General features: G+C 38.5%; 1 protein-coding gene across 2 annotated transcripts in view; it reads left to right on the top strand.

Annotated features, from left to right (window-relative positions):
- The window catches only part of psmb7 (proteasome 20S subunit beta 7), a 37,273-nt gene extending 24,046 nt beyond the window's left edge, over window positions 1-13,227 (top strand). Inside the window, exons 7-9 of one of the 2 annotated variants that reach the window (XM_088940432.1) lie at window positions 11,486-11,637; window positions 12,670-12,690; window positions 12,987-13,227. In XM_088940432.1, the coding sequence (XP_088796558.1) occupies window positions 11,486-11,637; window positions 12,670-12,690; window positions 12,987-13,098 (285 nt within the window). In that variant the 3' untranslated portion in view covers window positions 13,099-13,227. The remainder of the gene's footprint in view (window positions 1-11,485; window positions 11,638-12,669; window positions 12,691-12,986) is intronic. The other variant, XM_088940434.1, reaches the window with a different exon arrangement.
- The last annotated feature ends 715 nt before the right edge of the window (window positions 13,228-13,942 follow it).

Below are 13,942 nucleotides of genomic sequence, written 5' to 3'. Positions count from 1 at the left end.
TGATGAGGAGGGTAAAAAGTTAAAACCTCTAGAATTATGATTTATTTAAGTTGGGAGAATATGAATAATTTATCTATCAAATTCAACATTAATCCCTTTTGTACTAATTGTCAGGAAGCCTGGCTCGCACTGGCAAAGGGTTGTGGTGTGTTGCAAGACCCCGAGATCACAGGGGTGCAATTCAAAGGCAAACTGTCCTGGAGCCTCTGGTATCGACTTGCAAATTAGCATTAGGAATCTAATTAATGCAGTCTAATGAAAGCAGCATTTGAATACTGTTGAAAAAATAATCGGGGTTCCCTTCTCTGCTGTATCGTTGGTGCTATTGAAGTTGATTGCCGGGCGCATCAATATGTGAACAAAGTTTTTTTTTTTTTTTTTTAAATTAGCATTCATTTGAAGAATGGGACTGTTATTCATTCTGTTATGCTTTTGGCACACTTCAGAGTCCCATGAGAGGATTGCCACAGCAGATAGCGCACAATATTTATAAATCCGTGACAGGCAATAATGGCAACTTGAAGAATTCTTTTGCACGAATCTCAAGTTGTGAGCTGCTGAAAGCTGAGAGGATCAAATCTGCCATAGCAGCTGCTGTGCCCTACAGTTATGTTTCAAGACTTTGAAGATGTTCAACTTAACGAAATGAAGGCCTCGGGCTTAGCCAGTTTCTGCAGGCTCCTAGAGCCCTGGCTCACTGCCGTTTGAAGATGAGTCGCTCCAGCTTCTGCTACTGCCCGAGGCACGCTCGCACCAGCAGGATCCTCTTCTTTTTTTTTTTTTTGACTGCCTTAGCCTCGTCTTTAGGCTTGAAGCAGCACATGCTTTGTCAATGCCAGCTATATGATGGCCTGGTCCCCGGTTGCTCCACTGAGATATAAGCTCTACCCAACACCCTTCAGAGACCAGCCGCAAAGATAGATGGTGAAGAGCACAAGTGCCACTTCGGCAGCCTGATTTATGAAGTCATATTTCATTACGGGGAGAGTGCTGGCCTCCAGAGGAACACTTATGGATTGCTGAAGATGTGAGCCGTTTCAGCCCTGAAGGCCTGAAGCCACTTCACAACCGTGATGCCAAGTACCAAACAACTACTGCAGAATGATATTAATTTGTCATGTGGGCAGCTATAGATCTACCTTAAACTTAAAAATTGGAAGGGGGGGGGGGGATATCAGAGATGACGTATTACTCACAACCGCTGATCTCTGAGGCTCTGCTGTTTTTGTTAGCATCTAGATCTCTTAAGAGGAGAATAAAATGTTTCCTTTTGGTTTTGGAAATGCATGAAAACAGAAGCCGCAAAGATGGTTGGGTAGGAGGGAAGCCGTGCCGGTCTGCTTTTTAGTGTGGGCGAACTTGGGTAGATCCGGATGCACTTGCTTCATCCAGAAGTGGAAGTGTTATTTTTTTTTTTTAAAAAGTTTTTTTTTTTCCTGTTAGGTGCTGGCTTGTTGTGTTGCGGTTGAATAGGACAATAATGGCGGTTAATTGTCCTTGGAATTCATTTTATAGTAGACTGCATTTATTAGTCATAAAATTTAACAAGATTGATTGTTTTAACTATGCTGAGTTGAGCATTAGGTTCATCAAGGGCTTTTTTTTTCCCCCCCTCTCCCCCCTCTCCATCAATCGTACTTAGGTGACATCTGTCTGATGGCGAGCCTGGGTACAATGACAAGCTGCATATGAATTTGCTGTTTATTTGTGATGTTGATCTAAACTGCCAGTGTCTGTGCCAGAGGGCTCAGGTGGGGAAGCCTGCGGGCTAATCCCACCATCTGACATTGGGGGATTTAATGACTCCGTGGGAAGGTGACCACTCACTGGGAGGTTTTCCTGCTGAATTGAGACAGCAGTCAGCAGAGAAAAAGGGAAGTCGATGACAAACTGGTATGCCCATGAGAAGATCACCAGTTCCATTGTTTATAGCCCAGTGCTGAAAAGGCATTAGAATTAATTTTTATAGGATAGATTTTTTTTTGTATTTCTACCACATTCAAACGTATTTTTACTTGGTTGTGTTAGAGAATTTGTCTTAGTATTGGTACATTGTTGGTAATGTGTGTGTTGTGTGGCGAGACGCTCCAGTTTTTGTTTGACTGTGCAGCTGAGGTGTAGAAAGAAATATTCCAGCCTTCCACTCATCGAGAGGATCATAACGAAATGTTGAGGGATTTTCTCTTTCAAGAAAAGAGAATTACACCCTAGTATATATGTTCAAATTATAGCACTGTCGTGGAACATGAATTTGCCTTAAGCCCCTTTTAAAACACACCATTACTTTGGTAAATAAAGTAAGATGGTGTAGAATTTATGAAACCGTAACCATATTACTTTAAAGGGTATTAGTATTGAATTGATTCTCTTGTGATAGTTCATAATTTTCACCTAAGTTTCTGATTTTTCTTAGTTCTTTAAGACGAAAGCCTGTTACATCAAAAAACATTGATCATTACTAGTCCAAAGGATCTATTCATAAAACTCTGAGGCTTACAAACTAAGGCATATACAGACTTCTCGTGAGAAACAGTCATATTAATAATGATACACAAAAAGTAATTGTTAAAGAGAAGGTTTTTGGTAACATTTCCCAGTGTTGCTGCTGTACTGTAGTGCACGTATACTTATTTTATGTATCGGAGAAAAGATTATAATGCACTGAACCCACAGATCCTGCATGAAGCAAATGTTGACGGTGCAAATTTTAAGCCAAGTTTTAAACCTAGTGTCAGAACGGGACACCCTTGATGTTATACAGGCTTTCCTCAACTGATTCCATTTTCATGGAATTCCTGAAAAAGATTCTATGCCTGCAACCCATCAGTGACTCAGAATTTCCCATCCACACAAGGTCTTCCTGCTCGGTTGCAGTCAGCCTTAGAAAAGCTGTAGTGTTGTATTGTAACTGGAGTGTTGTTCCAGAAAGCTAATGTCTGAAGTTCATCCACGTTATAGTCCTAAACATAAGATTTAATCAAATTAGATTTTTTTTTTACTTTTGACCTGTGACTGTTTCCCAGAATTACTTGCATAATCTTTCATTCTGGTTTTCATTTTTTTAAGTTTAATTTTGTAGAGTATGCTACATTATTTTAAGTTCGTATGTGGCTGAATGACATCCTTCGGTCAATTACATACAGTATAATAGGCTAGATGGCCTGACTGACCTCCCCTTGTTCGTAATTTTTTTTTTATTCTTAATACAATAACCGTCTTTGTATTGTTTTGAGACAAGGGATTAGTTAAGTGTCCGCTTGCTTGAAGTTCTTTGTCCAGAGTGCTTAGCTGTGATAAACTTACAATATATCTCTTTATTCAATCAGATAAACTTTGCTTATGGTACTGTTGAATTCTATTATGAATCTGCTTTCTTTTATGGATAATAACTACATGTGTGTCCTGATATCTAGGACTGTGTTTTATGGTTTCTAATAAGACTTTTCATAGATCTCAAAAGTTTCATGTTAAAAATTCGCAATTACAAATTTAACAATAAGTAAGGGAATATTAGAAATGTATGTAAGTGGTGTTTTGAAACTGTTATTTTAATTAAAAAATAAGATAAACTGGTGATTAATTCAGTATACTACCCTATTACAGATCAAACAGGTCTCCTGGGGGTTAAATTCCCCTAAAGACAGCAGATGTTGAATAGAAGCTCTGGCATATTTAATACTGGCATGAAATATTAAGACGGTTTTTTGTACTTGTGTGGTGCTCATATCTGGTAACTTCATGCATATCCGCATTGTTGAAATATAGCTCTCTGTGTAGTTCAGGGACCAATATTAGCATGTGTAGCATTAGGTTTGAATTATGAAAACATTAACATTGAAAGTATGTAGTACATAATGTTGATATTTTTAGATGCTAGACTGCACGGTTAGACCATACAGCAAAAAAATGTATCGCTTCTGCCTCAAGCTGCTCTCTAGTACCTAGCTGTTAGTCTCAAATTAGAGGCTAATATTCTGTGGTAGGTATTAGCTTCATACTAAATGAGGGGTTCGTGCCATCTAGCCTTAGTGAAGTATTTAAATTCTGAACATGTTTTTTAAAAAAAGAATTTCTAAAGCCCTCTTTTATTTTTTTTTAGCATTTATTGTTTTATGTTATTGCATTACTATTTGTAGTGGACCACAAATGGAATTAATGACCAATCAGAAGCAGACGTAAAAACTTGCTTAAGTTGTACATGTGTATATTTTATCAACACAACACAAACCCACTAAAAATCACAGCAAAAAGACTCCACTCGCCTTCCATTCTGCCGGGTATTATGCGCAGAATTTTGCTGTGTCCAGTGACTGGTGTCCCATCCGGTGTGTATTTGTGCCCTGAGCCTATATTGCTGTAATCCTCTATTTCGTTTTTTCCCAATCCTGGTCTTGGAATACACCCAATCTCTTCTGATTTTCATTCCATCTGAACTGTGTTAGTTTCTGCTCATAGAGCTCTAAAACTGAGCTGTTTGTTTAGAACTTTAAAACCTGTTTTTAAATAGTAGAACAAGGTTAGAAATTACCCTGAAACCAGCCCCAGATCCCGGGTTTGTGTCTCCTCACCAACTCCTGGATATCTTTGCTGAAAGAATTTCTCAACAGCTCTTTAACAACCATTTTAAAATACTTTGGAGCAAAATAACGAGCAGACTATTTCTTGAAAGTGACACACAGAATCGAGTCCTGGGTTCTGAGTGCAGAAAACCATTTACAAATTTGTCAGTACTCAGTTGGAGAGGACTACTCCAGTACTGCAGTACTAGTATTGGGCAATGCTACTCTAATGGAAGAATCTGAGGTGGATCGTGGATGGAGAGGACTACTGAAAAGACCACACTTAATACTTTTGACAGATTGCAAATTAAGACCACCGCTTGTAGCAGTAATAACAATGAAAGTATCTGCTTTTTGTTTTGTCGGAAATGCATAGTAATTTCACGAGCAGATATGTAGTTGATCAACCTTAAATTTGACATTTTTAATTACTAGCGCTTAGCCATTTTTCCTATGGCGCTACAGCTTTTATTTTGGGGAGCATGCTTGGACATCTGTGACACTCCTCTTTTTTTACTCTCCAAGGATGTCATGAAAATCCAGCATTAACTCGCGATGAGTTCTTTTCTTCTGTTCAGCGTTTTAGCGAGTTCTAAGTCTGACTGGGGAGTTTTTATTTAACGGGCTTCCGCATGGCTTTTCTTTTCTGATAAAAGCCTTGGCATGCTATGGCGCAGGGGGTCACTGGTTTGAGTTTAGGCTATGCCACTTGTCAACTTTGGTCAGGGGTTGCTAGAATAGGTGCACAATTGGACGAGTGCCATTGAAGCTGATGAGGGGAACCCTCACCGCACAGCAGCAGCTTTATAGCGGTATTAATTTGAGCTATGTCAGTCCCCCCCCCCCCCCCCCCCGGCATAACAGCTTTGCCGTTTTGTGCGCTGGGTGCAGAGTGCTAAAAGAAGCAGATGGCTTGACAATGCACATTTCAGAGGACACGTGTATATTGTCTTCATCTCTCCAGGGCTGGAGCGCGGTTGTAGCACTGAATGAGGGTGAACAGTAATTTGCCGTTACCAAATGGTGGGCATAACAGGAGGAGATGCTAAAAAAAGCAAGCCCAGCCCAATTGAATGCGCTAAATAAATCCTCGTGAATGGACTGTGACTGATAACTCTGTCCTTTCCAGGGAAATCTAGGTATTTTAGTCCAAATTCAACAGAAATTAGTCTTTTTTTAATCATTTTAGTTTTATTCATTTTTTTTTAATAAAACAATTCTAATCTTGTTGGGACTGATTCCCGGACCCCTCTCGACCCCCCCAAAATGAAACAAAAAAAAACATTCTGAGGATTACACTTCTTTCTGAATATTGGTTTTGCAGTTGAAGAAAGGATACACATGCTGGCTTGTCTGAAAAGAACGATACCTTAAATGATATCCTGTTAACAAGTTGGCTGGATTTTTAGTTTCTGATACTTAAAACAGTAGCTTTTTATTTGTTATTTAGTACGTGCAACATGGTCCAAATAAAACAGTTTCCCCATAGTGAGGTGAAGTAGAGTTATCATCAATTTTTAAAGGAAAAACAGTTTCCAAACTGCAAATGCCTGTGTATTACCAAGCGTTTTAGAATGGGAGTGTGAGTTCACATTTTGCTGTGTGTGCTTTGTGCTCTTTCTTTCTCAGCAAAGGCCTAGGGGTGTTCTCAGGTCATAATGTAAAACTTAAGTAACTCGGCTGGTAGTTGTGCGTCTCTAGAAGTAATCAAAACCCACATCTCGCCGGATATAATGGTAATCTATCAGTTTCTAAGATGTAACAAAATGCTGTAGCAATTCTCCAAAGGAAAGATTTAATTCATTCTCTTTGTCCTGTGATACAGTAGTGACAGTTTAAACTACTACCTTAAATCTCCATAGACGATACAGCTACATTGGGTTGCTATAAAGTGCACTAGCAATACAACACATAAATCATCTTTTAAGGATGCTATGAGCAGATTCAATATTAAATGGAGACGGTCTTCCATACAATAAATAATTTATCAAACCCCATTTCACATTCGAAATACATTCTGCGTTATTTATTCTGTCCCATGCCGTGTTATTCCTAAGACGGCATTTAAGGAGAGACATTATTGGCCAGTCTAATGAACTTTGCTTGGGGATGGTTTGTCCCAGAGTGCAGAATTGCAGCTGCTGTGACTGTTACGTGGCCAGTCCGGACCTTTTTGTGCCTTTCACAAGCGCTGCCCATTTGTCATGTACCAGTAAATGGACTTGTACATTGGAGTCCTGGGACACATTGTGTGATGCAGTGATGGAAATGAACAGATAGCACTATAAAGGGATGCTTGTCACAGCTGACTGGTTATAAAGTACATCACTCTTGGTGTAAAGTCGTTTAAAGAAGAAAGCGAGGAACCCTGGAGACTTACCCTCCCAGGTTACTAGAAGCAGGCTCCTAGAAACTATTACATGTTTTTCTGTGCTATAAACACAGACTGTCTGGAGTCAGGTTCTTGAAAATCAAGGCGGTGGTCCTCAAACTTTTAAATGGAAAATACCTGTCTTTCAATAACGTTTTTGTCACATTTTTACATTTTTGCATAAAGCCGGGTTATGAGAATCAATATGACTAAACATGACAGCAAAATCGCTTGAAAATAGACTCAGACGTGGAGCAAAAGCCTTTTTTTCCCTGCAATCTCGAACCGCAGTCACAGTATAGCTGTAGGGTTAATACTTTAGGATCATCTCTTTTTTTCTACATACAGGTTGATAACACACATGCACATAATTTGTCTTCCGGGTTCCAACTCCTTCCTGTTCTGCGTGATGGAATCCCTGGACGTCCGTTTAAAGACAGTCCACACATGGGCTTCATGGTCTCCTTGCCCAGACTGTAACACAGACGGAGTTGCTTGACTCTTTTTGTCCCCGCAGTACACGGTACACATGTGATTTGATCTGGTGCACCATCAAATACAGACGACCACTGGCACGTTAGGCCCACTTGAACAGTCTTTAAACTGCAGGTAACTACGTCACAATGCGGGTCAAAGGACTAGTTGAGAAGGGGTGTAATTGTTCCAAATACGAGCATTTAAATACTTCCTAGCAAGCAAAGCTCCTTGTGTACATATTCAATTCTTTTTGTCTTGTAAGCAGTTGTAATTCTCTTAACTCTTCCACATGAACAGAATTCCAGTGTCTGATTTTGTTTTCTTTATATAGCATTAGATCGGGGTGTGCACCAAATTTTTCTCGTTACTCCAAAAAAAGTCTCCAGTTCTCAACCCACACGTGTTTGCATCAGCAATATGTCCATGTTTGTGCAAAACCCCTGTGTTTCCCCAGCTTTGTTTTAACTTCTTAGGATGTCATAGAATTCAAATTCAATCGATAAATAATTAGAAAAAAATCAATAAAATAAATTGTCAATGAAAATTAAACTCGGCATTCAGGTAATACTTTGTCGCGAGACGCTCATTTTGTAAACAATTTTAAAATAGCCCCAGAACCTTTTTTAGCATGACTGCAAATGAACAAAATAAAGACATTTTCCTGTCTCAAATTCTTTTATTAGTCGACAAAAGCAGAATGCAGTTCTAATCTGTTAATACACAGGATATATTTTAACGCCACTGTTTCAGTGTACAAGCATGTGCGAGGTTGTTAAGGCAGAAATTCTTAACTTTATACCAAGAAGGCATTTCGTAGCTCATTTTGGTATACGATGAAACGCCTTTCATGGCCCAGTCAGAGTATTCTAGATTGCTTTGTTCCACTGTTGCTTATTTAGGTTGGTCTTTTTCAGGGTAACTGTAATAAATATTGAAACCAAATATCAAACAGTATGTTGTCATCAAATTCTTTACTCTAGAGAGTACTGAGCCAGAGGAAATGCACATTGAGAAGTGTTCCTTAGTGTGAAAAATGTCATGACAGCATAAATTGAAGTGGTGGCCCACAGAGATGGATTAAAATGATAAATGAAACGCATTCATATTCAACAATTACATTTTAGTATGTTTTTTTATTGTTTTGACTAGCAAGCTAGCAGTCATTTTATTTAGAAGAATGGCAGAGATTAACTGGAAATGTTAGATTTTATTGTTCAAGCAAGAGAATATTCATTGTTTAGTCGTATATGAAGTAATCATTTTTCAAAACAAATTTGTAGCACCTCAGTGGCTGCATATAGAAAAGTCTTGTGGGTATATCTAGGCTAGGCAGCGCTAGACAGGCTTTTCCCCAATACCGGCGATAATGAAATATTTTGCCTTGGTTCTATTAAATTTAAATTGTATGAAACCGTATCTAAACAAATTGGTGAGACTATATGGCTTTTATAAGAAAATGTTAATTTTAGCAGTCAGCCCTTATAGTTCTGGCCACCTTTACCTACACTAGGAAACTATTGCCCATAGGCATTTAGTCATCTGCAAGAATTAAGTGTCTACCTAAATAGTTTATGAGATCTAAGCTGTTGAGAAAGTGTAGCCAGCGGCAGCTCATTGAACAATACATATAAGATCCCCTTCTGGGAATGCTCAAAAGAGCTGAAGTTGGAGCACTCCTGTAAAAGATGCCTGAATACGTAGAATGTAATGCATAGGGAAGATAACTCATAGCAGATACAGGATTATTTGCCACTTTTGCCTTGGTTGACCATATTATTTTAACTGTGAAAGAGGAAAACCCCAATTTAAAATGAGGATTCAAACCTCAAAATATTTTCTTGAACTTCTTATGGTTTCTTAGATTTTTTTCTCTTAAAGTAAACCTACAGTTGTAGCAGGGGAGAAGGCTGGAATTAATCCACAGATTGCTTAGTCCAATCATGAAAGGACTTCATATTCAGTGTTTAATTATTTTAAATGATTAGCTTCAACCTGCTTTCACCACAGCTTATCTACAGTGTTTACATTTTCTTTTTTCCCTCGAGTCTGTCACGGTGCAGAATAGTCATATTACAGCTGGATACAAAGCAAAACATATCCATTTTTCAAAAAGGTAATTATGAATCTGTGCAAATATTTATGAAGATTAAAACTGGTCAAGTGTATCAGGGATCAGTGTTTGTGCAGAATTTAAAATGGGGAGAGTAACAAAGTAGTAACTGACTGTGCACTGGAGCTAATGTTTAATGTGTGTGACGTGATAAACATAGGCTCATAGTGTGCACGTTAATTGACACAACAGGTCCACGCCATGTTGGTACAGATATGATAAAATTATAAGTAAAATTTTCTTAAAATCATGATTTCATACAGGTTGTCTTTAACTGTGATCAGGCGTGCAGCTGCAATTGACGAAATATTGTGATGGATGTCACAAAACATCGACATTTTCCCATTTTGCCGCAGAGCCGTTATCCGACATGGTGTGTGCTGTCATGGAATGCCACCAAAAACAAGAGCATTCTTCATTTGCCTATTAACCTGCCAATAGTAATATGATAGTTCAGGTGGGGAGCTGCGTCAGCATGCATAGGCTGCAAAGGAACAAGTAATAGGGTTATTCCATGTTGAAAAGAGAAGAAAGAAAACACAACGTTTCGGCCGTGGAGCCTTCTTCAGCTGTCCTTAACTCTTCAGTTTAGGACCTCTTGCTTCTTCATATTAATACATCAATATCAACCTAGAAGACACTGCTGGTGTTCTACAGTGGTCATGAAGTCATCTATTTAACAAGTCAGGTAAAGCTGGGTTTGGGGTACTGGTATCTTCAGTTTGCTGTGGAACAGCACACATTGAGATATTGCTGGTTTGCCTGTGATCTTTGCTGCTCTGTTAGGTGCTTATTCTGTAAGGCACGGCGGACCCTGCAGTGTGTGAAAAGGGTGAGTGACTCACGTGATCACGTCAGCATGTGAACAGTATGATGGGGAAGGGTAGGAATCCGAGTTTACCGACTTAAACTAGAGAGGATAAAAAGATGAGCAGTTGTCGGTTCCTAGTTTTAATGTGCCATTTGCAGATGCTGTGATTCCACAGATGTATAAGAATGATGTTGTAGATGTGGCTAGTTCAATACTTTTTCACGTCACTTCTCTGTAACCCTTCTGATCTTCAGCACTTAATGTACCTTTATTGTAATCGGACAATGGGGGTTTAAGCTTCCGTGTAAAACTGTGTAAATGGTAAGCATGTTAAGTGTTGTATAATTTGTACAATACTCTTGCCAGGTAACACCCTGAAACAATGCAGATCTGTTTGATTTGTCTTCATCATAAAGTCGTGAGCACTTTAACATTTGGCTGTTTTCACCTGGAATTATATTTATTTGTTTTTTAAGTAATTAAAAGGGATAGGCAGGAAAAAAAACCTTGGGCTTTTAACTTCATTTGTCAATAGAGGGAGCCCTTGCTTTTCGAAATGTAGTTTTTCATCTTACACAGGAATTAAATCCATTGTTCATAAATATGCATACCAGGACAAATGAAGTTGATATTTTCCTTCTGTGCCAGTGCTGTATAGTTTGTACTTAGTTTATGGTTTAATGAATACTTACCTCATTTTTTTTCTCTCACCCTTATCTAAGTTAATAGATAAGAAGTATTAAATTTTAATGTAATTGGCACTGATGGAAACTGAACCAAGGGTTATTTTTTCCCTTGTGTGCTTGTAAATTAGTCATATAAACTTTTCATTAATTCATATTTTAAGCCAACATTTAAAGTGTACCAAGATAATTCATGTACATTTCAAGATTACATTGTGTGGTCCACCTGCCCCCATCCCTAAAAACTAGATCATTGTTAATTTATTGCATTTTTCACGCTAAATACAATGAGATAAACATTTTACTATCACTTATGGCAGAATCATCCAGCTCTTAACTATTGAATTAATTGAACTGAGGAAGTGCATGGATGAATGATGATCAGAATTGTATTTGTTCCAGTTCCATCTAAACACGCTATGGCATTTTTCATGAGGTTTCATAAATGTTAACTTTATTTTGTCTGTTTCTTAGGAAGAAGAAGCAAAGCAGTTGGTCCGAGATGCGATTGCAGCAGGAATTTTCAACGACTTAGGCTCCGGCAGCAACATTGATCTCTGTGTCATTACTAAAGGCAAAGTTGACTATTTACGTCCTCATGATGAGGCCAACAAAAAGGGTGTTAGGTGAGATTCCTTTTATTTTTATTTTATATTTCAAAACGGTTATGCTTTCCTGTAATGGCATGTTTTTTTGCCTGATTCTCTCCACATTAACTTACAAAGAAGGTGCATGGTGAGATTGTAATGCATTTGGTCTGTATTGTACGATTCTGTGATAGAAGTGGAAATTGTTAACAGGTTTCTAAAATATTTTGTGCCACCTTCGAGAATTGAATGCTTAAATCTAGGTTCTTCACTCACTACTAGGGTATTACAAAATAAAATCTGGCCCTGTATTATTTCAAAATATTAAAGAAGGTCTAAAAAGGGTCAGCTCTTTCTTGTGACATTTTAATTACAGCAGGGTCTCGACACTTGCGAAGGTTCACTGCACAGAACCGTCACAAATAGCCAAATTCTTAAATAACCAAGTCCACTCCTCCACCATTGCCAAGTGTACTTGAGTATCTAGTATTTGTGGGTAAAAGACAAAAGTAAGCCTCCCACTGCATTAAGTACTAATGCATTGGCTTTAAGTGAATTAAAATAACATTGATTAAAACAAACCACAGTAATCACAAACGTATAGTGATCAGCTAAAATAAACAACATGAATCCCTCCTCTGCGTCCAGTGGATGCCTGCAGTTTCTTTCTCTGCATGATCCAACACGGCCCACTGTAACGAAAATGGCAGTGAAATTGCCAGTGTCAAGTCGTCTCCAGCCTGTCATCCTCCGTGCCTCCACACAGAACCGGGAGCGCACATTATAATACAAAAACGAGACCACGCTGAAATGCGGACGCTGGGTAGTGGGTATTTGGACAGGGGTCAAGGGGAGTCTCGCTCACGGATTCATTTCACGATCCGAGCCTGTTGAGCTGAACAACCCTCGGCTCAGTTTCACCCCGCTCTTCTTCCATTGGCCAGACCGAATCGCAAACAAGCAAATTCGCAGATGTCGAGATCCTACTGTATTTAGATTTCACAAATGATATAGGGAATAACGCATGTTACGTGCAAACATTTACTTTAATTGTTTTCTTTTATAAATAAGGGAACTTGAAGCCCTGCCAAAGTGAGTACAAATAGTGTGATCTGTAGATGCTTTTAGCCTAACAATTAATGTTTGGAGTGTACCTGCATTCCTATGGTGGATATTAACACATTTAACCTGTAGCATTCTAACCATACTTACATGTTTTAAAAGCTTTTGAGGTCGTTCTTGTCACTGTCTAAACACTTGTTTTTATAAATAGTCTGGTTTTGTGGTTCCTCATCATCCCGAAATTGTAGATATTCCAGTTATTTCAGTGAGTGTTTCATATTTAGGACAGCAAGGCTTGAGTGACGTCTTTTGCTTTATTTGAACAGATCTGGTAGCTACAAGTACAAAAGGGGAACGACGGGAGTTCTGACAAAGGCTATCACCCCGTTGGACCTGGAAGTTGTGGAGGAAATTGTACAAACAATGGACACATCTTGAAAGTACTTGTAACTTGTGTCTTGGTTTCCACTTACTTTGTGGTATTCTAATGCGTGCTGTATTTATAATATCACGATGGTGGTGAACTGTAGGCTACATTTTACTATTAAAGCCTGTGTATGAATACGAGCCTGTTTGTGCAACCTGTTTGTTAATATCCTAGTCCTTAGAAAACGTTGAAATTTGATTGTGAAAGTAAAACTGTTCTGCTGAAAAGGGTTGTGATGAATTTGTAATATTTCCAAACGTTAAAAATTGGATTGTTGGTGAAAAGTCAGATCAAACTCGGCTTGCTTGATTTTTTCTTTTGTGAAGAAGCAGATTTCCACTAATACAGTTATCTAGTTTTTAGCAAATGTTTACCATCCAAAAATCTAAAAAAGAAACTCCCAGGAATCTCAAACAAGGCTGGCAACGGTGGTTCGATCTGCATATTACCCTTTCAAAATGGGGGTGTGGTGATGGTGTGAGCTAGTCTATCAAAAGAATTGTCTATCAGAAGTTTGCTTGGTGAAACACTAGTTGCTCTTCAGAAACTGTCACCACTTAACTCTTAATTTGGGAGGTAGCGTTTTAATTACAGTGCTATTACAGTATGATGAAATATGCTTCATGCCCACCATTTTTTATATGTATCTTGTACTGCAAAGCACTCTATAGCAAAAATGGTTTAGCCAATTAATTCCCAATGTGGTAGGTGCGAATCCTTTCAATCACAATGACAATTAATTTATTTCAAAATGACATTCTGCTTAAACCACAATGACAGACATCACATTTGTTCTCGAACTTAAAACTACCTCTATCTTGGGAACTGCTGTACTTATCGAATTAAAACTTAATG

Source organism: Atractosteus spatula, chromosome 23 (assembly GCF_055471065.1).
Source record: "Atractosteus spatula isolate fAtrSpa1 chromosome 23, fAtrSpa1.hap1, whole genome shotgun sequence".
NCBI classification, from domain to species: Eukaryota; Metazoa; Chordata; class Actinopteri; order Semionotiformes; family Lepisosteidae; genus Atractosteus; species Atractosteus spatula.
Note: the sequence above shows the minus strand (reverse complement) of the source record. Positions and strands in the feature narration are given on the sequence as shown.